The sequence below is a fragment of the Podarcis liolepis genome (genome assembly GCF_965112155.1).
Source record: "Podarcis liolepis genome assembly, chromosome: 4".
NCBI classification, from domain to species: Eukaryota; Metazoa; Chordata; class Lepidosauria; order Squamata; family Lacertidae; genus Podarcis; species Podarcis liolepis.
The window spans coordinates 43,932,524-43,958,840 of record NC_139558.1 but is presented as its reverse complement, the minus strand read 5'-3'; the positions used below and the strand labels follow the sequence as shown (position 1 = coordinate 43,958,840).

Sequence of the window (26,317 nt, the reverse complement as noted above, 5' to 3'; positions counted from 1 at the left end):
AACAGCAACATGAACTATTCCCTACCAGAAGTGAGGCTCTACTTTTGCTCTGTAGCTTTAAGTCTTTGTTTTAAAACTACAATAAATATTATTTTCATATGTTTTGCCAGTTCTACATAGAAGGCATGCATGTATAAAGCAAAGCATGTAATGTATTTCCTAGATTTAAGGAAGTATTTTCAAATTCAGATCTTTCACCCATTGCCAAAAAGTAATGGTTAACCATGCCATCTATTTATTTTTTTAAAAACCTACTCCAGGAATTGTTAACAATTTTAGAGACTGTGCACAAAAATGTAATTGGCATCTTTCACTATCCGGAAGTAGAATTTAGGGAGAGGATTCGAGAAAGAGAGTTGTATGATATTAAGCATTTCAAGTACAGCTTCAAAGTTGACAAACCTATTTGAGCAAGCAAATGCATACCCAGCTTGTTTCCAGCGCACAGTGAATGATAATAATAAAACTGCAAATAATTGGGCTTCTTGGCTCCCATAAATATATCGCATTGGAACAAAATATAAATAGAAAATTGAAGTTACTTCAGAAATGTCTTGAAGATATATTTTCTGTAACTTAACTATGCTATGCCTCCATCTAGTGACAAGAAATATCAATACACTACAGAACCAGCTCTCTTCAATACCAATAGGTCTGTGCTATTTACAGTGGTGCCTCGCAAGACGAAAAGAATCCGTTCTGCGAGTCTCTTCGTCTTGCGGTTTTTTCGTCTTGCGAAGCAAGCCCATTAGCGGCTTAGCGGATTAGCGCTATTAGCGGCTTAGAGGGCTTAGCGGATCAGCTGATAAGCGGCTTAGCGGATCAGCTGTTAAGCGGCTTAGGATCAGCTGATAAGTAGCTTAGCGGCTTGGGGAAAAGGGGGGGGAGGAAAAAACCCCGCAGGAACTCACAAGACATTTTCGTCTTGCGAAGCAAGCCCATAGGAAATTCGTTTTGCGAAGCACCTCCAAAACGGAAAACCCTTTCGTCTAGCGGGTTTTCCGTCTTGCGAGGCATTCGTCTTGCGGGGCACCACTGTATTTGATTTATGTTTTTTAACATAAATAAATAACACGTCTCCTTCTTGAATTTCATGCTCCCTCCCTTTCTGGAACCAATTCTTTCCCTTTGCTTGTTAGTTTTAACCATGATTTAGTGTTGCACCTGCATCACCACTGAATGGGACCCCCAAATTAAACAGAATTTTGCATGAGTTTGCATATCTTGCTTTGGGAGAAGCTGATTACCCTTAACCATGGGTGGCATCAGTGCATATATAAAGCTTACAAGGAAAAGGAGAGGCTACTGACTGATAGATGAGGGATTTACCATTAGAAATGGTTCAAGGCATTACACATACACCTTGCAATCAAAGTTCCAAAAACAACTTGTGTTTACTCTTACCATCCACTACATCAGCTACATTACACGTAGGATCAATACTTCCAATATGTTTGGGATGAGCAGGATTAGTGACCCCACCAAAAAGTAGTGCTGAAATGAGAGGAAAGGTAGATATTAATTGAAATAATATTTTGTAAACAGTTAAAGGGTAATGGAATCTAATGGCGAGTAACACTTCTTAAAGCCTTTCAAAAGGCAACAAATACTACTGCTGTGCTGCATTTTGATCGCAAAAGTTTGCTTTTGATGGGTGTGAGATGGATATAAAAAACCCATCACCACCTAACATAGATAGGCAAGATGTGCATATGGCCATGTTTCCTGGTTCCCTTTTCTTTCATACCGATAAGCAGTCATTATATTTAATTATTTAATTTAATTTAAAATAAATGTGTAACTTACATTTTTTAATTTTGTTTTATTACTGCCACACAGTGTAGCAAAACATAACAAATTGAACTGGTGTCTGGGTCAACAGAGATTATCACCTTGTCCCCACTGCATGAACAAAAATGGAAGAAGGGTGTAAAAGCATTCACAAAACTTGGGTCCTTCACTTGGCTCAACTCTAGAAAATACTGACAGTTGCTGCAATCCCAGTCTTGGAAGCGGAGAAAGTTCTAGCAATAATTATTTGGGAACATCTTGCTTAACATTGCTAGCAGCCAACGGCTGCAGTCCTATATCCACTTATCTGAGAATAACCCCCATTGGACTCATGTATAGCCTTGTGCTATAAGCTATACACAGCCAAAGAGAGACAAAGGGTAAAGGAATTATCTGAACATTATTCAGTAAACTGAATGTGAACTGCAGTGTATTTAAGAATACAACAAAATATACAATCTGAAATGGCAACATGTGCTTTAAAGTTTTCTTGTATATTATTACAAGAAAATCACTACTCTCTATGTGATGGTCTGCCTCCATCACTCATAATTATTTTAGTATTTGGAAGCTTTGCACAATTCAGCATTTATGGAAGGATATAAAAATTATTAATCTAGCCCCCAAATGCACAACTCTTACCAGGCCTGCTGCAATAGGACCTGTCACTCTTCACTAGCCCTATGTCTCACTAATTTCTGGCTGCCATTTGCTGCAACATGGCTCTAGGGACTGTTCCAGTTAGCTGTATGCATTTCAGATCAAGGCTAGTCATAATTTTCTGCGAGTCCTTCCTCTGCATTTAACCTGCTTGCTTTCCATTTGAAAGCAAAGGAACAGGCTCAGCACTAAGTGGGATAGTGCTGGCTGGTGCTGATGGGAGCTGCAGTCCCAAACAGCAGGAGGGTGCCAGGTTGGCAAAAGCAGGGTCAATTGATTGGAAACATTTACAGCTGTTCAAACATCAGCAAACAAAAGCTATTTGCAATCACCGCAGCAATACTGATAAGGGGAATGATTTGCACAGAATAACTTCAGCAGTTGAGGTCAAGTCCATAATGCATTTGAACAGACTGATATTAAGCAAATGCTACTTTTATAGCTGCAAAGAAATTGTTCCTTCTGTGCGTTTGCTAACTAGACTGTGGGTGGGAGTTAGCATAGTCACTCTGACAAAACAACGAAGGCTAGATTTCCTTAACTGATAGGCAGTCAGATGCAACTCATGGTTTCTTTGTTTTTTTCACAGCCTGCTGAGAACTGACTTGGCACTCAGCTCTTGGAGACACCCTGCATGGCACTGCTCTCTGACTGATGCACAGGCTGAAACACTATTTCATGCCAAAGCAAGCACAGACATCCATTTAGTGTCCCTTTCTGACTTCGCCAGATAACGGATGCAGAAACCTGCCTTGTATCATTTTTTTTTTAAATCCATAACCTCAGTTATTTTCTGAGGAAACTGTTTTCCAGACTCCCTCACCCCACCCCAGTGTCAAGAAGCTAATAACAAAATATTCAGGAAAAGCCTGCTTGAGACAGGATGTTTCTTTTTCCCTTGCTCCAACACTGTCTTTCTCCTTATGCCAAATAAAACCCCAGTTCTTTCTCTCATCCCCCACTTATATCTGAGCTCCTTCATACCCAGATCCTTTTAAAAACTTAAGCAGCTCAAATGGCAGAAGAGCATGAAATGCTGCACACAACACGGTGAATGACATAAATTGTGTAAACTTCTTAAGTCTATTTGCTAGCCTAATGTTTACCTTACAGTAGACAGAGTGGCGTAGTAGTTAGAGAAAGAGGAACTAACATTGGCCCTCCAGATGTTGTTGGTCTCCCATTAGCTTTAACCAGAATATCCAATGGTTAAGTGTGATGGGAGTTAGCTGCCCTTGAGTTAAGAGACATGAGCTCGGACCTTGGAGATCTAGGTTAAAATCCCCACAGTCACAAAGCTCATTGGTTGAGTTTGCCCCAGTCCCATTCTCTCAACCTAAACTATTTCACAGAACTATTGTGAGGATGAAGGAAGGGGTGGGAGGAAGACCAACTTTTGATTAAATGGTCAGCAGATACTTACTGTGCTGGTTAATCAGCATGCGGAACGAGATGCGGTTGGTGTAGAACCTATCTAGGAAATACTGGATGTTACTGCTGACAAAAGGGTCAAAGCCATATTTTTCTTTGTATTCAATCACTCCTTGGGCCATGGTAGGAACAACATCATTGTGTCTGTTCCTGACTTTAATTAAGACATCTAAAAAGCTGGAGAGAGAGAAATCAGAAACAAGATGTGACAGTTAACTACAAAATCTGCATCTTAGATGACACCATTAAAATTCATTCAGAATACAAAACTTTCAGTACCACCACATTGTACTAAAATATTTGGCTGCAGATGAATATTAGATTGGCTATTTCATATCATCATTTGAACATCTGCCTTCCTCACCTCTGCAACTCATGGCCTCAATCTCCCGTCCACTTTCCTTCCAATCTGCCCTTTTTAAAGATCATCTCTTGCATTCATATTCTTTTGAACTATTCCCTGTTCCAACCTGCATTAGGCCCCTATGCTTTTCTGGGTTTTAAGGCCTTCTCATTCCCCTTTACCTACTTCTTTCTTAAGCCCTTCTGCAGACAGACTTTTCATCTGCCCCGCCCCTCTATAGCATTAGAACAGTTCATCCAATCACTACCCAGAACTTTTACCACAATATACCTTAGTACATCACATTGCAGATAACATGCCAGAAAGTATTCTGTATTCCAATAAAGCCAATCTGTTCATCAAGACCTGTTTAGAGCCACATGTGCATATTTTAAATTGTGCCGCTGCTAAATGTTTTGCTCATGCAAGTCAAAACAAAATAAAATAGCTATTCATGCCTCATAGTTGCACCACCAACATTCTTCACTTTGTGTAAGGAGCTGGAAAAATGGGAGAGAGATGCTTCAAAACATGTAATCTGATTAAACCTCCCAGATCCAGAAGGACTAAAGAGCAGCTGCTGAAGTTTGACTGTTTCCAAATTTGCCAGCATCAATTACAATAAAGTTATGATGGTTATGTTTAAGAGCAAGGGACAAATGAAGCATGAATTTCTCTTAACATCATTATAGTTGGGGGGGCCCTCTTCATTTTCTTGAAACTATTGGAGGCCATCAAGTTTGGGTTTGTTGCAGAAGTAATTCTGCCTGATCTTCTATACCAACTAATCTTACACTAGTAGGCTGGGCCCCACAAGTGCATCACATTCTGCAGTGCTGTGCAGTGGGTATAGAACTAGAGTGGTCCAGGTCAGGGTGGATTCAAATCCCTGGTTGGTCATAAATGCTACTTAGCGGCTTGGAATAGTCATACACTCTCGCTCTAATTACATTGCTGATCTCTCACACCTCATAAATCTACCTTTCATTTTCGGAGCTAACCATGGCTAGCAATCTTTCTGCCCCACTAATGCTTGCTAATCACCATTAGCTCAAACCATCTACTTCTAAACATGACAACAAACTGTGGTTTGGCTTTAACCATGACTAGTGAAAATACTAGTGCAGACAATATAATTAGCTTTGAAAATGGAAGGCGGTATACAAATAACAGGCAAAAATGAGAGGCCTGCAGTAAGGGATACTAGGCAGTGTTAGGATTTTGCACTGGGCTTTTGAAGCTCTACATTTGATTCCCAAATAGATGGTGACTGTCAAATAAATAACACTTATTTGTGCCATAAAAGCAGATGAAAGACTAAATATACTGGATAAACATTAACTACTGTTTATCTACAACCCTAAAACAATTGTTGAGCTGTAACTAACTGAACATAAACAGCTGAAAACAAAACACCAGTTGATATTTGAAGCATCAGAAATTCACATTTTCTTCCACTTTTATAATTGACAACACAACTATTTACTTAACATGATAAATGCATAAAAAATAGAATAACAAAAGGAGAGAGTTGTGTTCAATTCCATCTATAATACTAAGCCAACCTTTTTGTAGGTTACATAAAAAAGAACAGAAGGACACTATTTTACATATTAAATTGATCACAGTAGAACACACATAGCTCATTTAGGGAGGAAATACATAGAACATTAGGCTGTCTATATAAAGATAGCAGGTGATCAATTAGTAAAAACTAGCATGGAACTCTTTCAAGAAGAAGGGATCTGAAAGCAGAAACATGCTGTTTCCAAGTACCATAAAAATGTTCAATTTTTTAAAGTTAATGTGCATACAAGCATATTTAACTGCTATTACTACTTAAGGTTCCATACAAATATACCTGTAAACAGCAGCAGGTGCAAGTTTTATTTATTTCTTCCTCCCACCAGCACCTTAAAGGTCAAACACATAGCTTGTGAATCCAGTGCTGATTGCCTTTTCATCTTCATAACCCCCCCATTCCCCCCCAGTTGAACCAGGTGGGCTGTCTGCTTTAGTTTCTTTCTTAAGTGCTTTCCATGTTTATAGAGTCAAACTTTCGTTTCCCACTTTTTGCACTTATGAAGTGTAAATTCACACTGTTCAAACAGATGTTTTACATTTCAAAATAATACTCAGGTGACAAGGGTTGGATCCATGAGCCAGCCAACCAGCACTGTGCATAGCCCTGCTCCAAGGACATTGGAAAATGTCTTCCGGACTGAAAGAAGTGTCAATTAGCATTGCACAAATCCAACTTGTGTTACAAACTAGAAAACAAGTTTCATCCAAAACTAATCCAGGGCAGAAGACATGTGTACACACACTACCATAGTGGACTCACATCTAAAACTATCTATGGCTGTACACACCCCAACATTCATTTAGTACTGGTACTGTTAGAAGTTGTACGACACAGATTATAAAACTACTGAAGGTTTGGCTGTTCATCTAATCCATAATTATGGTGAAGGGGGACAAGAGGAATTAATGAGCACATAATGATAAAAAAGTAGGGAGTATTAAATAGGAATCACATTCTACTACACAGTGGTACCTTGGGTTACATACGCTTCAGGTTAGATACGCTTCAGGTTACAGACTCCGCTAACCCAGAAATAGTGCTTCAGGTTAAGAACTTTGCTTCAGGATGAGAACAGAAATCGTGCTCCAGCGGCGCGGCAGCAGCAGGAGGCCCCATTAGCTAAAGTGGTGCTTCAGGTTAAGAACAGTTTCAGGTTAAGTACGGACCTCTGGAACGAATTAAGTATTTAACCCAAGGTACCACTGTACTCTCAAATACCCAAGACAGTAATAATAAACACAAGATCCATTGCTTGTGCCACACAATCCAGTCCTTGGCTAAGCAAGCAGCAATCTCAGCCTTTTTCTTTTCAACAGGAACCACACTTGAAAGTGGGGCAGATTGTGTGCTATGTATTTCTTTCCTCTTCCTGTTACCAAGGAAAAACAGGAAGGTGCAAAAAATCCACATCTGTACAAATCTGCTTAAATTCATAGGTCTTCTTAGCAAGAATACCTGAAATCTAGCCTCCCAAGTGAAGCAGAATGGTTTCCTTTTGCAGGTCCAACTTGGCAGTGCTACCCTCATTTTCAATAATTACAAGTTTGAATATTCTAGTGACAATACTAAATATTTGGCAAGGGGGGTTGGAATATGCTTGAGTCTATTATCTAAGTTACCTCCATTAACTATGCAAATTCCCCACACATTTTTACCAGTTTCCCCCATTTTTCTTGTATTGGGAAGTTTTGCTAGTCTAGAGAGCTGCCATGATGTAAATATAACCTTTCCTATCAAGTAATAAAATCATGTCCATTTTCCTTGCAGGTACTTTTCTAAGATACATTTCTGATTGTGAAAGAGTGGTCCTTTTTAAAAGGTATCTTACTTGCCATTTTCGTGTCTAATCAGCAATGCTTAAGTACCTCTGCAAATTCCTCATGCAGTTTTCAAATGATCCATTACTCTAAAAATAATAACTGAGAAATCTGAACAGTAACAACCTAATCCCAAACCTCAAAACCTTCAAATTGCACAAGGAGGGTTTTAACCTACTCACCTGGCTTGCTGATTGGACAAGCACTCCTTCTTGAAAATTATTTAATGCTTAAAAGCTTCAGCTAGATTAGATCCTGCTGATTCTATGAGGATCTGAGAGTTAAGGACAGGAGAAGTCCATTTCTCTACTTCGCTGCTTCAAATGAAAAAAGAATTCCCTTTTTTTGTTCATGAGATCTAAGTATTACAGGGCATCCTACTCCTCTAACATGTAGAGAAGTGGCAAATAAAGATACAATATAAAGAAATAAAGTTTGCTTTCTTGATTTTTGCTCTGTATTATATAGACTACCTTCTAAGAAGGGCTATGAAAAACACTTTCTTTTAGTAGAGGAAAAAATGGGTTTATTTTCAGGACTCCATTTCAACTTCAAGTATCATCAATGCGAATTTGTGCCATTTTATTCCTACATATCCGCATATGATCCGCCTGGGTGTCACACTGTCTCTAAACATAACCTTATTGTTTACCTTGACCTTTTGGTTATTTTGTGAACCATACCTGTCCAAATAAATGACAGGGATGACTTTGAAGTTCATCATATCTGATGTTAGATGACACAGAAGAAAATAAAATATTATTTGTGAACTATATATACTCTGAAATATGGATTCTGCACAGTGCCAGATTTACATATAAGCTAAACAAGCTATAGCCTAGTGCCTCACTCTCTTGGGGGCCCACCAAAAAAATTAAAGGAAAAAAAATCTGGATGTACATTTCCAAAATGTAAAATAAAAAACAAATAAAATAAAACCTACATACAGCAACAGTGTTTTGTGTTGTGTAGTCTCCTATGATGTAAACAATGGGCCCCGTCTGCTAGCCTGCTCCCTGAAATATCACTGGTTTGCTCATTTCTATATAGCGTGCCTACATTCTGCATGGACTGGTTGCACGGCAATATGTGCAAATGGCTTTAGATACCTATTAGGTCCATAAATCACCATATAGCATATATTCAACACAAAAAACAGTGACAATTTGTTGTTGACAAAGGACAGCTGGACATATAAAGGGCCTCATTACCTTCAGTAGCTTAGGGCCTCATCAAACCTAAATCCAGCCCAGATTCTGCACTTGTTCAGAGCCCCAAAGCTAATACTCTCATCATCTCCACAAAATAAAACCAATATTTTCCACTGCTTTTCAAAGACACAAATCCATTTCTTATGGGACTGATGGTGTAATCTAATTTATCACAGGAAATACACTCTCCCTCTCTCTTATAGTCACTTTGCCAATTTAGCTGTACAAGCAATTGCAGAAGATGACTTCCAAGATGCATCCGGCTGAATATACAGTGCATTTCCTTTAGAAACAATGGCAGCATTTTTCTCTTTTTTTATTAAGAGGAGGTTACAACTTAACATTTCGCCTTCACCTTAAACTATAGCACGCTGGAAATAACAAACAGATACCTGATCAGTTCATTAGTATATACAATAAAGCATTATTAAGAAACTAAAAGTCTTTTTCAACATAGTTATTTGTTCTAATAAAAAAAAGTTTTCATGAAACAACAGCAAACTTTGTGAACTAAAATTCTGATTTCATCTACATTACGGCAGAAGATCATTATACTGTTTCCACAGAGTTGATTTGTTTGAAACAGCAGTCACTTACTTATCTAAAACATGTGGATCTTCAGGACTTTTATTTTCATATTCTAAAAGTTCAAGAAAGCTCTGCATATACCTGAAACACATAGGAAGAGTAAAATTAACGTAAAACCACCTAGCGAAAAAGCAAGAGATAAGCTAGAATCTTAACTAATAATGACTTGAAACACTGGAAGGCATTAGAACCTACAAAAATTGTCAACTAAAGAATGTTAGGTTAAAATGTCTTTGAAATATGATGCAGATATTGTAATTTTGTCCAGCAAAAATTAAGTAAATTAAAGGATTACTATTTAAATACTCGAACCAACTGATTCAGATTTCAATTTATTCACTTGTACTTAAAAGTATTTTAGACATAGACCTGACACCAGAAACAATTTGAAAGTGGAAAACTGTAGAGTTATTTATAACATATGCACTTTGTAGAAAACAACTATTTACAACTGTAGATATTGTTTCATATAACAGGAAATTCTACAATTAATGCAAATCTTCTAAACCTGGAACGGTCCTGCAAGTCCCATCTCTCCTCTTTTATCAGAGCTTTGAAACTTACTGTTTTGCAGGACTTTTATAATTGACTTCTGCTGCTTTTATCCTAGATTCTTTGGGTTTGCAAGACATATTTTATCTTACTTTTAAGATTTGATTTTGTAAGCCACTATTGCTACAAAACAAAAAATCTATTAAAGCAATAAAAATAAGCTTATAATTTTCCACTCTTCTCAGTAAAGGGAAAACATTTTACATATTTTTATAGCATCTCTGCAAGAGAACATATCCCATTTAAGAAACAGACCAGGTCTAGCATCAAACTAACCTCAAATGCACTAGGTTTTCAGCGCATGACTTTTAATACCGTCTCTAACCAAAAAGAAGCATTGGTATAATCCTATCTATACATGTCTACTTAGAAGAAAGTTCCATCAAGTTTAGTGAAACTTACTTTCAGTTAAATGTGTATAGGACTGGTGCCTAAGTAGGTGAAACCTACTTAGGGATTAAATTTGTTCACATTAATCCCCATTAATGTCTCACCCATTTCTCCTTTCTCTCCCTAGAGTCTTTTAGATGTAGCTTATTAACAACACTTCCCCCTGCCACCATAGGTCTTCTTCATGGCCCAAAGAACTTCATGTACTGCAAAAACAACTTACTCAAAAATATTCTTATACACACACACACCAAATTTAAATTTATTCTTAAGGATGTCATTTTTGCTATCCCAGAACAACTCGTGAAAGCGGAGGTGGAACATGTGAATTGAGAGAAAGGAAGATGATTTGGAGCATGCAGATGGAGGGAAGAGAAATTAGAGCTTGTGGGTAAGGATGAAGTGGAATGTACAAGGTAGAGGTAGAGGCCCAGGTATGTAGAATATGGAGCAGAAACCCAACCATTGAATTCCTATATGTAAGCTTGCTACAGTTGCCTGAGCTGGACAGCTAGATTATTTTGTTTGTAAAATTCACCATGTTTGGTTCATGTAGCTTTGTTGCCTGTTCTTTACACCTACCAGCTTTGGACTAGCTTAACTGAAGGTCTATTCAGCAAGTTGTCCGGCAGCAAGTTGACTTCTCTCATAGTGTTAGCAAGCCGCACAGGAAGTTCTTTCCGCAGGAACATATATGATGTTTTCTCACATGCATTATCACGTCCTATGGTTGAAAAGACAAACAGAATTTAGTTCCCCCACTCCCTCATTCTTCAGACATTCTTAGAAAATGTAAACATGATGTAAAGAAAAAAAAAATATCCTTTATTTAGCCAGACACTAGGTTTTGAGTGCAAGTTTCCTTCATGTTTACTAAATCTGAATTCAATACACAAACTACTTAACACCCACAGTACCTGCCAACACCAGCCTGATTGCACTAATCAAAGTGCATACTTGTATCTATCTACTTATTATTTACCTAACTGTAAGCTAAACCATGGCAAAAGACCTAAAGATGGAAGCACATTTAGCAATCATATATAAATCTTTTCAAAATACTTTTGCATCTAGCACGTAAGTAAACTGAGTAACGAGATTGAATCCAATACTTTGGATTAATATTCTTTTTTTAAAGGGGGGTTCTAAATGATGCATTAGTATTTTTATTATTCTTAAACATTTATTGATTCAATTGTCTTTGGTATTTGGATCATTTTAGGAAGAGGCAGACCTATCTTTTCCCACTCACCTTTCTAACACAATGGTGGGTTGGTGTCACAATATATGTGTCTGTATATGTATGTCTGCATGCTCTGCTGTAGAATAGATGTTTGGTGCTGAGTTCGAGGGTGAGCATGGCAGAGAAAAGAAACACTGGGCACTGTCCTGGTACGTTTAGGCACACTGGTCCAATTAAAATGTATGAAACTGATGGGCTTAACTGTGACCTTTATGCTCACTGTTTTTAATGGGACTTTGGTGTGCTCGGCTTTGACCTCATTGCACCCTTACAATACAATCCTATACAGACCTACTCATAAGTGGGGCTTATGCTCCAATAGGTGAGACGGGATTGCAGCCTTCAATCTATAAACAGTTTCAAATTAGCAGAAAGTTGGTAAAGGTTTATTCATTGTTACTTAGCAGAGCAACTTGGATGTTCTAGACAGTAGCCAACAGCCAGACATCAAGGCTTCAGACTAGAGACTATACATATTTTCATTCCTCTCACCCCCTCCCTAAGAGTAGACAACTCCACAGTAATATTCAAAAAGGCCAGGTAAACTCACAGACCTGTGTTTTACCTGTAATGAGCTGTCAGTATTCCACTTTAGGCAAGAGAAAGATTGCAAATGTGTTAGTCATGGTCACAAAAGACAACCGCCTGCAAAATGAACAAGTGCTGCAAGGTACTGATTAAGTTATGTTCATGCAGCCCAGGAAATAATGTTAAAAGCATTGCTATGCATATAATAACTAAGATTTGCAATTTGAAAAATCCTTAAGTGTAGTGCAACTGGCACAATCAAGGTCATACTTTTTAAGGCAGTCCCATTATAATCAGTTCAACAGCACATCATTCAGCATCTATTCGCAGATAATGTACATTGGCAGGATACAGCCCAATCAGATTCCACCCCCCTTAAGTACTTAGTTTTTCTCACTCCTTTAAGGCACGCCTGACAATGGCTTGTTATAGCTTAGTAATTTTTTGTTTTAGATATGATCCTGCAAGTATTTATGGATGTATGTCTTTGCCTGTTCATCTGCATACATGTACTTTTTTTGGTAGATGTATTTTTGTCAAGAATTGGAAAATGACAGCCATTGTCTGTCACATAATTAATCTGTAAAAACTGTTTAGGACCACTAGAACAATCTGTAATCATTTATTTTTGCTTTACTAGCACAACTGACTTGGGACTCAACCAGCTATTCATCTGGTTAGTCTGACCATTTCTGGCTACCACAAAGTGTCAAATTTTCATTCTACTTATTATTACAATGCATAGGTCAGAAGATGCTGATTCATCTCTACCAGAATTTCAAGTCTTCCAAACTTTAAGAAGTAATCTACCACCACCAAGGCAAAATCACTGTTGAGGACACAAGAGACACTGGCACCGAATCATCAAGGTTGGCTCTGACTGTGTGCACATCACAAACAGTATCAATTAATATCTGCTGGCAACCACTACTCTCTATAATAGCCAGGAAAGGTCTCATGGAATCACTTGCAAAAGTGAATCTCCCCTTGCTTCCTTAACTGTCTAAAAGCATCACACCAGTACCAATGTTAAGGGCAGTTAATGCTAATCTGTCTTCCCTCTTAACAAGGATTTGAACCCATGGATTAAAACTGGTTAACAAACCCTTGTTAAGAGGGAACTAGTTAATACTAATGTAATGCTCTGCTGTTGTTAGGATCCATGGGGAAATATAGGGGGACTTTGCTCCTGAAAGGAGCTATATGACCCCTTCCACTTCTACTTAATTTCACCGTGGTTAAGGGATCCAAGCTGATAAGCCTACACTAGGCCAAAGTGATTAAGACAACACTAAAACACTGGTATAAAAAAGGAAGGTTGTTGAGCAAATTATTCTAGTTACTAATGTATTCTAGTTACATAAGCCTTATTTTTATTTATTTTGTTCACCTTTTCTATTTAGTCTGTGCTATAGAGTTCTGCACAACTTTAAACGGAACTGCTCTCAAGGACATATGAGCTTAACATAACAGTGAGTGACTTATAGGTAGACTCCTAACTGAAATAAACAGGGTCAAAAATAGCCCCCAGCTGAACTCTATTAAACAGCCAGTTTACACCCTTCAATGTGTGAACTTATGCCCTGTAGTTACAGATTCAGTTAACCAGTTGCAGGTGGTTCGTTTTTTTAAGCTGTTCAAAAAGAAACCAAGTAAAAATATAACCTAAAGTTATATTTGGCACAACATTTCTGTCCCATCTGCCTTCCCACTAAGCAGTACACACCTGGATGGAAAGTTATCTACCATTCTGCATGTACTTGAGGCTTAACTACATGCTATCAATGAGATCCATGACTGGTACTGTTATTTTTACTCTGAAGGAGCCATGGAGGGAAGCCTTCAAATGGGAACATAGCAACTTCAGAGGTGGGAGCAAAATTTTAAATCAGGAAAACTGTGTATGGGAAAGAAAAAAATCACTCCCTTACCTCTCTGATTGAACTCTGCCCCAGATAAAAGTAAAAATAAAGAAGTTCAGCAATCCAGTCACAGAAATCCTTCTTAATGTGTAACTTATTCCTAACAATAAATTGTCTCACATGCTTCTTTATAAAGAGTCTGCATTATTTTTCCACCTTTGGCCCTCCAGATGTTGCTGGCCTACAACTTCCATCATGCTTGCTGTGGCTGAGGGGAGTTGTGGTTCAGAAACATCTAGGGCCAAAGGCTCTCCATACCTGCTTTATAGGTCAGCCTATGTGCCCCTCTTGCCCAGTAATGCTGTCTACTCCAGCCATCACCAACCAGGTGTCCTCCAGATGTTTTAGAACTGCATGCAGCTGTACTAGCAGGGGCCGAGATGGTAAACCATGGTTTTGCTTGTTTTCATATCTAGTTCAAACCTGCCCCAGTCAACTAAGCATGGTTTCTTTAAGGCCAACACAGTTGGACCCGTAGTTTTAATCATTATGTTCAAACTCAGTAACCTGGATTAATGCTTATGTTTTTTATTGTTCCATTTCAAGTAACCCCCTGGCCTGGTTACAGACACACAACGGGAAGGGTAGCTGAAAAACAAAAGTGTTTATGCAGCCAAGAGTCTCCAGCTGACACTTTCATACACCTCCCCATTCCTCCTTAGCCTGGAAACAGGTTCTTTTCCCTGCCCATCTCCTTGCTGACAAGCTCTGAGAAAATCAGATCTTTTCAAGCTACTAAACTCCAGCTTTTCTAAATCATTGGCGCGTTCTTAAATTTACTCATATCCTAGGACCTTTGTGACAACAATTACAGGACTGATGTTGCAACAAAAAATAGCAAAACATGCAGAAATAAAGAGGTCACTGCTCTATGGCTACTAGAGTTGAATAGTTTTAAGAGTTTAATCTAGATAATACTATTAGTCTAGATCAGGCTTCCTCAAACTCGGCCCTCCAGATGTTTTGAGACTACAGTTCCCATCATCCCTGACCACTGGTCCTGCTAGCTAGGGATCATGGGAGTTGTAGGCCAAAAACATCTGGAGGGCTGAGTTTGAGGAAGCCTGATCTAGATAATACTATTGAAAAACATACGATAAAAAAATAAAACTTCAGTGCTGACTTTGGGAACTAAAACTGCTAGCAATTGCTTTTAGCAATTCTCACATATATAAGTAGCACTGTAGACAGGGTTTGGCATCTATATTATAAGAGGGTACAAACAGATCACTGTGGAAATTACTTGTTTCCTACTACTCTCTCTTTTGCCGTCATATCTTTCTACAGGCAAGAAGAACGTGAAGTCCAAGTCCTTACCCCATAATTAATAGAAGAGAATAGTATTAAAATTCTTCTTATTCACAAGGCTTGAGTTTTGCTTTTGTCTAGTTACCCAACACTCTCTTGGAATATTTAACCAAGCTCCTACTGATTTTAATGTACATGAACAGCATCCTTGAACTTTCTGTCCTTCCCAGAACTTATAAAGATGTAAAATTCTGCCACACAATGAATGTGTGCATATGTAAAAAACACATTCTTTATAGCCAACACTAATGTCATCAGAAGTAAATAAAAAGGAAGGAAAGCATTTTTACTCACACATACATGTTTATTGCTTGACAACTAAACGCAAAACATGCCTACAATTGTGAATATTTTTCACAAAGAATTCATTCATGTGACAAGGTGTTCAAGAGATTACTGTCATATAAAACAAGCAAGTCACAGTAACAGGACAATATAAACTGTCAGTTTTATACTTAAATCCATTTTATAATTTTTGATTAAAAAACAAATGTAAAGCAATTTGATGTTCTTGTGAGAACTGATCTTCCATAATTAATGTGTTTAATTCAAAGCTACTAACCACATCAAGACAAGTATAGACAGTGCATTCTTCAACCTCTCTTACATAAATATGTTCACATTTTCAGTTTCACTTATGGTTTATCTGTTTTTCAAACTCACAGTAGATCCACTAAAATCCATGGGTTTGCTCTAATTAATATTGGCTATCTCACCATACGTTTTAAGTAAAGCTAAACAGGCCAGTTTAAAATATTATAAATCAAGCAGCCAATTATGTTTGCTGATTTGCAAAGCTTTCTTAATTTATGATTCATAATGAATAATATTGTTAGGAGAACAGTTATGAGCATTGGACAAAGATTGTTCAGTTACGATACTTGTCAAGGGCACATGAAAAGGAACAAATATCAGTAAAAATGCTTATATTATCTTTCAAAAGTACATGTGAAACTATACAACAGTAGTTACGTGGAATGTATGCCAAACATTACAATAATGCATGTTGCACATGACAAGACAAATGAAACATGTTAATTCCTTTATCTTAACACATCTTGAAGAAGGTAAATAGCAATGAGGATTAAGACACTAATAAAATGATCCAGCCCAGTTTTAAGCGTGCTAAAGCCCATTGATTTAAATGGACTAAGTCTGACCTATCTCTGGACTGTTTGTTTTCAGCACCAATAGGTAAAAAAGTAGCATATGCATTTAAATATTTTTCTGCTTCTATGTATCCAGTGATCTGCTGCATTAACCAGCCAGTGAATAAAAACCACTTCACAAACATTACATTTTAAAGAGATAGTTAAAACACTGAATGTGTGCACATAACTAATGTATCTTTAAAAATTCATTAATTATATAGAATGTTTGCCTATTCAAGTTCTCATGACAGCACTTAATGATTGAATGACCCACTAGTTGAGGGAGAGGAATCCTTGCACTGATGGAACAATCTGCTTATCACTACATTGAAAACAACTCAATGATATCATTAGCAATGAAGTATTCACATGTTGTTAAAAGTACAAGCAAAATATTTGTGAGTTTTTTCAGATGTCCTGCACAAATTGGTTATCTCAGGAGAACTCTGGACTGATTTTCTCCCATAGCTTTAGAAGAAAACTAACAGAACTAAAATCATCGAAGACTAGTTTGAGGGTAACAGCTGAAATTGACAGAACAGAACAAGTCTCAGTATAGGGCAAAGGTAGATGTAATGATACAGTAAATGTGTCTTGGCATTTAACATGCACTTTACAAAAAGTGCAAATATAAGTTCCTGGGGGGAGTGGCTTATAATTATTGGAACCTCAGAGGTTGGGGGGATATAACCCTTCTCCTGCTGTGATAATGACAAAAAAAACCTCTCCTCTGCAATTTACATAGGGCAGTGGTTTTCAACCAGTGTGCCATGGCACCCTGGGATGCCTTGAATGATGGTCAGCGGTGACATGGGCAACACTGGCCTCTATCCCTCTTTCCTTCCCTCCCTTCTCTGATGTTCTTTCGCATCTCTGCCTCCCAAAGGCTTCACAGCTGTTTATTGCAGTAGCCCTGACTACAAGCTCTGCAGGCAAATGATGCCTCTGGAGCTAGTCAGGGGGTGCTAGTTGCCAGAAGTTGAGGTGGCCTTGGAGTAAGCAAGCAAGTGGGTGAGGGGGCCCAGCCAGCCAGTCCACTAGACCTTGCTTCTGGGAATAAAAGGACAAGCCCCATGCCCCTGTGGGGCAGTGTGAAGAGTCACCTCTTTTTGGAGCGGGGGGGGGGGCAACTTCTCTGAGGCAGCAGCGGCTGTCCTGAGGACTCCCAAGGTGAAGGGAGAGGTGAGGAGGCTGAGGGAACACTACACAAGGGAGGGTGTCCTAAAAAGGGTGCGAGGCTGCCAGCTCTACAGGCAATGGGTAACATAACTGGGCTCCTGAGCCCCAAAGTTGTGCTGCAGAAAGAATGTAGTTGGTCAAGGGAGCCGTGGATTCAAAAAGGTTGAAAACCTCTGGCACAGGAAGAAAATTGCTACTGGCTTCTGCAGTCTAACAGGTAGTATTTTGGTGTCTCACTTAATCATTTAATCTGAATTTGTGAGAGGAAATGTATGCGAGCCCTATTGAAATTAACATATACTGTATTGTGAAGTAGGTAAATTATACCAAATGCAATTCATTAACACTGCCATGCTGAAATCCCATTGACTTCCAAGGGGGAAGTGATTACTGTCAAAGCATTCTGAAAACTACTGGGCATCATCTCATGAGACTATTACTAAGGCAGAAAACAGATTGGCACAGTTGCTGGCAAAATCCAAAGAAAAATGGTTACATAAGAGACCTCTACTCTGGCTGCCAATTTGTTACAAAGCAGATTTTAAAGGGAAGGAAAACAACTACTTAGCTCAGTTTATCTCTGCTGAAAACAAGAAACTGCATGAGAGCATGCACCTAATCTTACATGTATAACCTCTGCTCAGTGATCTTGAAAAAGGACAAATCTCAGGCAATAATCCAGGGAGGAAAGTCCTTCCAATACTCAAGAGGGGACTAAATCTAACTGCATCAATAATAATTGCCCGATACAAAAATTGCTATTATCCAAGAAACCTTTTTAAAATATTAAGTTATGCAAATATATAATTGAGCCTGCTAAAAATTGTGAATGAGCTTTAATATATTTTGAAACAAATAAACAAGATACAATGTATCTTCTTCATCCACACCCCATTAGCTAGAAATAGGCCTTCCAGTGCAATGTTTATCTGCGCTATTTTTCAGTCTTAGGCTGGGATCCAAAGACCCACGTGGGAAGCTTCCAGTTGTGCTACAAGGTCACCAAGTACTACCTTTCTAAGAAATGCCTTTCTATCCCAGAAGCTTGGGCAAACTTCAAGAGTGAATTTCAGTGCAGTTTGAGGAACAGCAAGTGAATTCTAAACCTTTCATTTAAAATTCCAACTTCCCTGTTAATATAGCATTAATAATTAAAATGAGTTAAAATAGTAACAGCAAAGCCCAGCAATGAGAAGCAGCAAGATATATTTAGAAAATGTTTTTGCAGTCACCTTTCTTATCTCCAATAAATGTTTAACTGAACACTTAATAAAACTAGAGAAGGAAGTCCAAGCCCTAAGTGACATGACTTCAATATTTTCCCAGAAGTTAAAAAAAATAATTTGGAAGGGTTGGCTGGCTGATTTTTTATGGCAACTTAGATGATGTAATATTATTTAACATAATTTTCAACTTAGTCTGTTCTTCTGACATTTTATGAGTGTTTTAAACGTAATCTGTCCAAAGCCCTAAGGATGAAATATTCAAGTTTTTTGTTTTGGTTTGAAAAAATATAGTGCGTATATTTTCTTTTTTTGTATTTTAATCTGAGTGGGAGTATTTTTCCAGTCCAAGGGCTGCATTTCCCCTTGGACAATCATTCAGGGACCATATGCCAACAGAGAGTGTGGCCAAAGTGGACAAACACACTTGCTGTCATGCACACCAATAGAAGCTTTTGTTTGCAAGTGAGGAGGTGATACTGAGGGCTAGGCAGGAAGGTCCAAGTGGCTGCATCTGGCCCATTAGCAACCAATCCGTCAAATCTAATTTAATGGTTAATTAAGTAAACAGAAGCTCAGTGGTTAAATTTTGCAGAACTACAGGCCACAGGTGTTGCTGCATCAATGTTAAATCATTAATTTTATCTCAATTTTTTAATCAAAAATTTTCAGTATACAAGGGGCTTAAGTGCCACTGACACTGATTTGAGGAATTATTTAAAATTACATTTATTACAGAATGATCCTGAATAACAATTTTATCTAGTTACTAACTTGCCTCCTTCCCATGCTTTCAGAGTTTAGGAACTCAAAAGGGGCATATGACAAGTTAATGTTCAAATAACCTAATCTAATCTTTAGATTGTGTTAGCACTAGAATGTCAGAACTTGAAGCCTTTACAAACAGTTTTCACTATCTTTTTGCCATAATTGCACCCAATTTAGATAATGAAAACAGACCACACTTGGATTTCAAATTTTAAAGGATTTCAAAGGAACGGACCACTATGACGATCAACATTAATGTAATGTTTTAGGTCATAAAATATGTATTTTAGATGGTTTTGTTCTTTACTTAAATGCATTTACACTAAACATAAAATCAAAATATACTTGATGGCCTCACCATTTCTTATTTTCATCAACGCGCACATAAAAATGCCTAATAAATACAGACTCAATTCAGAATTCCTTATGGACCATACAAATCTAAGTCATTGCAAACTATATGAATACAGATAAGCATCTTGCTTCATATGTGATTAATACATTTCTTAGTGAGCATTGCACACTGCTTTCATCACAAACATTTTAAAAAGAAATTATCATTCCATGAATTGATTCTCAACTGCAGTTCCTGCACAAAAACATACAGAATACCTAAGTCTGGTTCTAGATCATATGAAATCACTGTGTCAATATGCCTACAAGTGGCCCCATTTTCCTCCAAAAATCAAAACCAGAACAAGACATCTTTGCTAGCTCCAAATATTCTATGCACATGACTCAAAACTGATTACTCAGAATTTGTTATTCTGTTATTTATTTATCTTCAAATTACATTCTGCACTGGTAAATATGCATGTAACACCAACAATAAGTTTTTAAGTGATAAATATATGTTTCTCTTTTAGATATAATGACATTAGTCTTAGACATTTGTAGGGAAGTATTCCACATTGAACAAAATGCATCTTCAGGGATTACTATTTCCAAATCCCTTTTCCTCAAACCATTACTTCTCTGGACCTGAAGTACAGTATTAGTTTTTTCAATTTTGTGATGTCTGTCTTGGCCACATACCATCACTATTGATCGATTACATGACTAATTTCAATAATAATAATAATTTTGCACCCCGCTCATCTGACTGGGTTGTCCAGACATTCTGGGCAACAAAAAACAAGTTTTTGTCTTGGTTTATTATTCTTGTTACCTGATCATATAAAATTCCTGAGCCATTTAATGCCCTCTAAATTCAGAGAGTTCCTTTTGCCCCAAAATGAACATATACATAAATAGCTGGTATTGATCTATTAATCAAAATAGAATTACATAAATGGAGGGGGGGATCCTGAACATAGGAATGCTTTGTTCCCCTCCCCAGCTCTGAAAAATGGCTTTTACTCAGTTGTTATAGCAAAACTCTCGTTTCAATCAATCATTTCAATACAGCTTCCCGCAATGCTTTCCATTTCATTCTATTACGATTCAATCCTTATACCATTCTTTAAACATTTATAATTTATCTCTGTGCTAATATTTAACACTCCTGAGAACTTCATGTCTCCTGCATTCAGTGGTTTACATAATGTGGAAATCACTATTCTAGCATTATCTCCTATTCCAAACAAACTTACCACAAAGCTTTTATCAAACTTGCAAAGTCAGCTTTTTCACTTATAAAGGAACACTTAGAAGTAGAAATAAGATTTTTTTTGGCTGAATGTTCCATTTATCAGCAGCTGTTGTGCTTCAGTTTAATTTACATCAGTGTTCTCTAGACTATTTTTCACTGACCAAAACATTATTATGATTAATACTTTTTCAAGGGAGAAAAAGAAAGAAAAGAAATCCATGTCCCTAAATATTTCACATACAGTAGTTTTTCAAAAGTATTTTATAAATCTAGGAGAGCCAGTGCCTTGAAGTTTGATCCTAACCATACAAAATCTGATGCAGGTATATAATGAAAATGTTGTAGTGTATCAGACACTTAAAATTATATCTAATTGTCTGCAAAAACTTTAAAGGTAAAGGTAAAGGGACCCCTGACCATTAAGTCCGCGTCCCGCAAAAACTTTACACTTTATATAAAAAGGCAACACAACATATGAAACAATATAACACACTAAAGATAAAACAGGACCACAGGAATTCAAAAGAAAACTACCTCTCTTAGGAAAAAAAGCAATGACAAGAAAATCAACATCTCATTCAGCCTACAAAAGCAAGTCCAAACAAAACCTTATTATACCCCCTTAAAAAAAATCTAGTCAGGCAAGGGCTCAAGCTGGCTTCCCATAGAAGAGAGGATATAGAAAACAACAATGCTTGGTACAAATCTTAGGTGTGGAACCTGTGGCCCTCCAGATGTTGCTCAACGACAACTCCCATCGCTCCTGACCACTGGCCATGCCGGTTGGGGTTTATAGGAATTTGTCTTCATCACCTGCAGAGTCACAGGTTCCCCACCTCTGATGATATGCTATCCAGTTGCTATGGCCAGCCTTCAACAGTTCCACTCACCATAGCTAATACAGGGCTGCTCTCTAGCAAGCATGACAAACGGCTAGTATCGTCCACAACTTTGAAGATGCAGATGGAGGAACAGATTGCCTCAGTAGTTGAGCAGCAACACATTTGCAGCTGTGCAATAGGTTGGGGGCTGTTTGGCAACTTCATGGACAAGACATCTGGAAAACTTTTGCCGTGCTAAACTGACAACCCAAATAAGACTTTCTTTCTCCGGGAAAAGGCTGTGAGGCTGGGTCTTAGGTGCTGCTCCTTGCAGGTGATCAAGCAGCAGCACATATCCACTTCCCTCTGCCTGAGTAGATAACGGTAAAGGACCCCTGGATGGTTAAGTCCAGACAAAGGCGACTATGGGATGTGGCGCTCATCTCGCTTCAGGCTGAGGGAGCCAGAGTTTGTCCACAGACAGCTTTCTGGGTCACGTGACCAGCATGACTAAACCGCTTCTGGCAGAACAGAACACCGTGACGGAAACCAGAGTGCACAGAAGCACTGTTTACCTTCCTGCCACAGTGGTACCTATTTATCTACTTGCACTGGTGTGCTTTCGAACTGCGAGGTTGGCAGGAGCTGGGACAGAGCAACAGGAGTTCACCACCGCTGAGCAGATTCGAACCACCGACCTTCCAATCAGCAAGCCCAAGAGGCTCTGTGGTTTAGACCACAGCACCCACATGTGCCTGAGTACCTACCTACCAAGTAGTAGGAAAAAGCTGTACTGTAATTGTTTTAACATGCTAAGGTGAAGTGTTTGGAGTTCCACAACAGGAAGTGAAAACCATTTAGTTGCAAGCCCTTTCTTCTCAAAAAAGCTCAGTATTCCCAAGACACAAACCACAGCAATAAAAAAACGCAAAGTGCATACATGGCCAAGAAGATCCCAGAGTTTTCACATTACTATTGCTTTCTGGGAAGAATTTGCTTAACCTTCAAAACCCTTAGTGACTGACGCCTGCTGCGTGTCTCCCTGAGATGCTGATCTGTCAGCCAAGCATAATGTTTTGGTGAGGCTCTGAACAAAAGAGTAAATAATAAAATGAGAGAACAAAGAAAAATAATGAACTAGGCAAGGACACAAAATGCATTTGGAATTAGATTTGGGGAAAGGTTTAACAAAAAATGCCTTTGCCCACACTGGATAGTGCCTTGCAAAACGCAGGCTCACATTTTGCATACTAAGACAAAGTGTCACAGAACTTGTTGTTGATGGAACTGCCCACTATTATCACTGCAGCAAGAACTAAAAAACAACAATCCTGCCCCATTGTAGTTTTCCTGTGGAGCCCAATAAAACACTTCCTTCCTCTCAGAATATATTCCCTTTCAGAATACTCCCAATAGGGCACTGGTGGGGAATGTCCAGCTCATGGGCCTAATTATGACTGCCAGGCTGTTCCGGGCAAACCATGCACATGTTTCATCATATACAATGTCAGACATGAGAAAGTTCAAGCTGCAGCTAATAGGAAGAAGTATCAGATTTGTAAGTGTACTGCAACAGAGAAATGTGCCAAACTAAAGAAGTGCCAACTTTTTTTTGGATAAAAATTAATAACTGGAAGAACACTTAAGAGTGTGCTCTTAATTTTTCCTTTGCAGCCACATCCTGAATTCAAGCCATGCCTGCAAATAAACATTTTTGCAGGTGTGATTTAAGTTCAGGCTGCATCTACAAAAGAATTCAAGCCACAGCTACCAAGGGAAAAAGTTCATTTGCAGGCCTAACCTGGATGTAAACCACACCAGCAAAGGAAGAACAGAAAATGCACTTAGAATACACTCCTAATTCTTCCTTTTTTAACAGAATCATGGTGACATCAGGTGACTGACACCTGTCAGTCTTACTCAAATGCCAAAGTGACCCACTACAGGTGTAGAATTACAGAACTGCAGAGTTGGAAGGGACCACAAGAGTCACCACCTCGCTGAAGTTAAGGAGGTCTGGGTTCAGTCAGTGCCTGAACAGATGACAGCCCTCAAAACAACATTATACATCGCCTTTGGGTCCATGATAGAAAAAAGGCAGGATATACAGGTAAGCATATAGATAAATAAATTGCTAAATCATGAAACCTTGTTTTGAAGTGAGCATTATTGTTCCAAAGTTAGCATTAAGTTGTCTAGATAGGATGGCACGGCAAATTGTGATTAGACAAAACCTGGACATTTCAGTGGGCTGGAGGATGAGCCTTTGGGCCTGCTCCCAATAAGCCATGGTTTGGCGAATCAATTCAGAAGATCTAAATTGGCCCAAGGAATGGTCTGAAAACAGGCGATGCAGCTGCTGTTCAGTACCTGGGCAGGAAATCATCCACATACTTTACGTATGCCAGCTAGAGCTGCTGGGAGAATATAATGAATGCTTAAATAGACTGAGGCACTGACACTGGTCAACTTTTCCCTGGATCCTCCCCTTGTTTTCCTGGTAAGGAACTTGCCTGCAACAGCTGCACCACACACAGAAATGAAGAGGTGGTGTTTCCTCCTTCTCACATCCGTGTGTGTGGGGAGCTCCATCTGTTGAGCTTCTGCCTGCCCAGCAGCTGAACCCTAACTTTCCTAACCATATTTACCAACTCAATACACCCCTAAAACACACATACACACCCCTCCTCCTGAAATGCTGTCGACTAATAAGTTTTATATACCAGTCCTTCTCCACTGACCCTTAACCCTTTGGGGAAGCTCCTCAGAAGCCCCTCCACACCCCCAGGTCCTCAGTTACCCGGATTCTTCCGCTTGTTTTGGCCCCCGCCACACCTCCGGCCTTGCGAAAGGCAAGTCAGTGACGTCACACAAACATACCGGGGCGGCGCAGCGGGCTTCCTTCTCCTGCCCCCCAGCCCCCCTCCCACCCCGCGTTCCTCACGGCTAGGAGCGAAAGAGCAGCGGCGGGAGGAGGAGGAGGCGGCGCCCGCCCTCCCGCGCTTGTTGTTTGGTTTGGCGCGGCGTGCAGGTGCCTCTCCGTCGTCACTCACCGAAGTCCAGGAACTGCTTGATGGAGAGCGGCGACGGGGAGAAGCGGGAGTAGTACTCGATCTGTTTGGGGATGGGGCTCTTCAGGAGCGCCCCGCACAGCCGCATGGCGCTGCTGGGTCAGTCGGCCGGCTGGCAGGTCGGTGGGTGGGTGAGGGAGACGGAGAGGAGCAGGAAGGAGAGGGGAAGGCGCGTGCGCGCGCACAGCAGCAGCAGCAGCGCCTAGCGGGGCCCCTGGACGAACCGGCCGAGCAACTGCCTGGCGGCGCGTGCGGAGACTCACGCACGCAAAACACCGCGGGCGCGCGGGAGGGGGCGGGGAGGCGAAGGCGCTCGCAACTGTCACCGCGGCCCAGCAGCTCCTCGCTGCCGGCCTAGCGGAAGGCGGCGGTATCGGCCTCTTTGCCCTCCACACGGCTGCCCCCTCGTGTATCAAGGGGCCGGGCGCACCGCTGCAACTCGACCCGGCCGGTATCCCCCGGCCCGGCAGCGACGGCGAGCGCCCGCCTCCTGGCCTTACGCGGCCTTCTGACTGGGCGACGAGCAGCCAGCATTGCCGCCGCTGCCGCCTTCCTTTGCCTTTCTCGGTCGCCCGAGTAAGCGCCGCCTGCCATCACCATGACGCCCAAAGGCATGCGCACGCGCCGGTTGGTTTCCGGGCCTACAGCTCGATTTGAAAGTGAGGAGACCGGGGCACGTGTGGTTTCAGACACATAACACGGATCGCAGCCTGAGGGCAAGATGCCCTTCTGCTTTTCTTTATTCTCCAAGAGCTTGTCCTGCTTCTTCACCCACCACCACACACAATGCTTAAGAGCAGGGATGAAGGATTTGTTGCCTTCCAGATCAGTCTTTCTCAACCTGGTGGTGGGGTGTCCCACATGTTGTTGAACTACAACTCCCATCATCCATTGCCAGCAGGGGCAGCAGTCAGGGATGATGGTAGTCCAAACCTATGACCAGAACTGGAATCATCGTGTACACTACGGAAACCGTGATCTACGCCATATCACACACCTTCAGCTATCTTAAATATTACTATCCATTTCTGGACTGTCTTAAAATTTCCTTCCCTTGAGCCAAAGTTTCGTAACAACCAACCCCTAATATTAAAAATGGAACAATTTCTCCTTAAGGGATACATTAGCCTGTGGTTTCTACAAG

The 26,317-nt window shown here is 39.7% G+C and overlaps 1 protein-coding gene across 1 annotated transcript in view; it reads right to left on the bottom strand.

Moving 5' to 3' along the window:
* PDK3 (pyruvate dehydrogenase kinase 3) overlaps nt 1-25,787 on the bottom strand; it is a 40,373-nt gene extending 14,586 nt beyond the window's left edge. The window contains exons 1-5 of the mRNA XM_083502159.1: nt 25,156-25,787; nt 10,951-11,092; nt 9,436-9,507; nt 3,875-4,059; nt 1,405-1,494 (exon numbers count right to left, since the gene is read on the bottom strand). Of these exons, the coding sequence (XP_083358285.1) occupies nt 1,405-1,494; nt 3,875-4,059; nt 9,436-9,507; nt 10,951-11,092; nt 25,156-25,261 (595 nt within the window). The 5' untranslated portion in view covers nt 25,262-25,787. The remainder of the gene's footprint in view (nt 1-1,404; nt 1,495-3,874; nt 4,060-9,435; nt 9,508-10,950; nt 11,093-25,155) is intronic.
* Between the last annotated feature and the right edge of the window lie 530 nt (nt 25,788-26,317).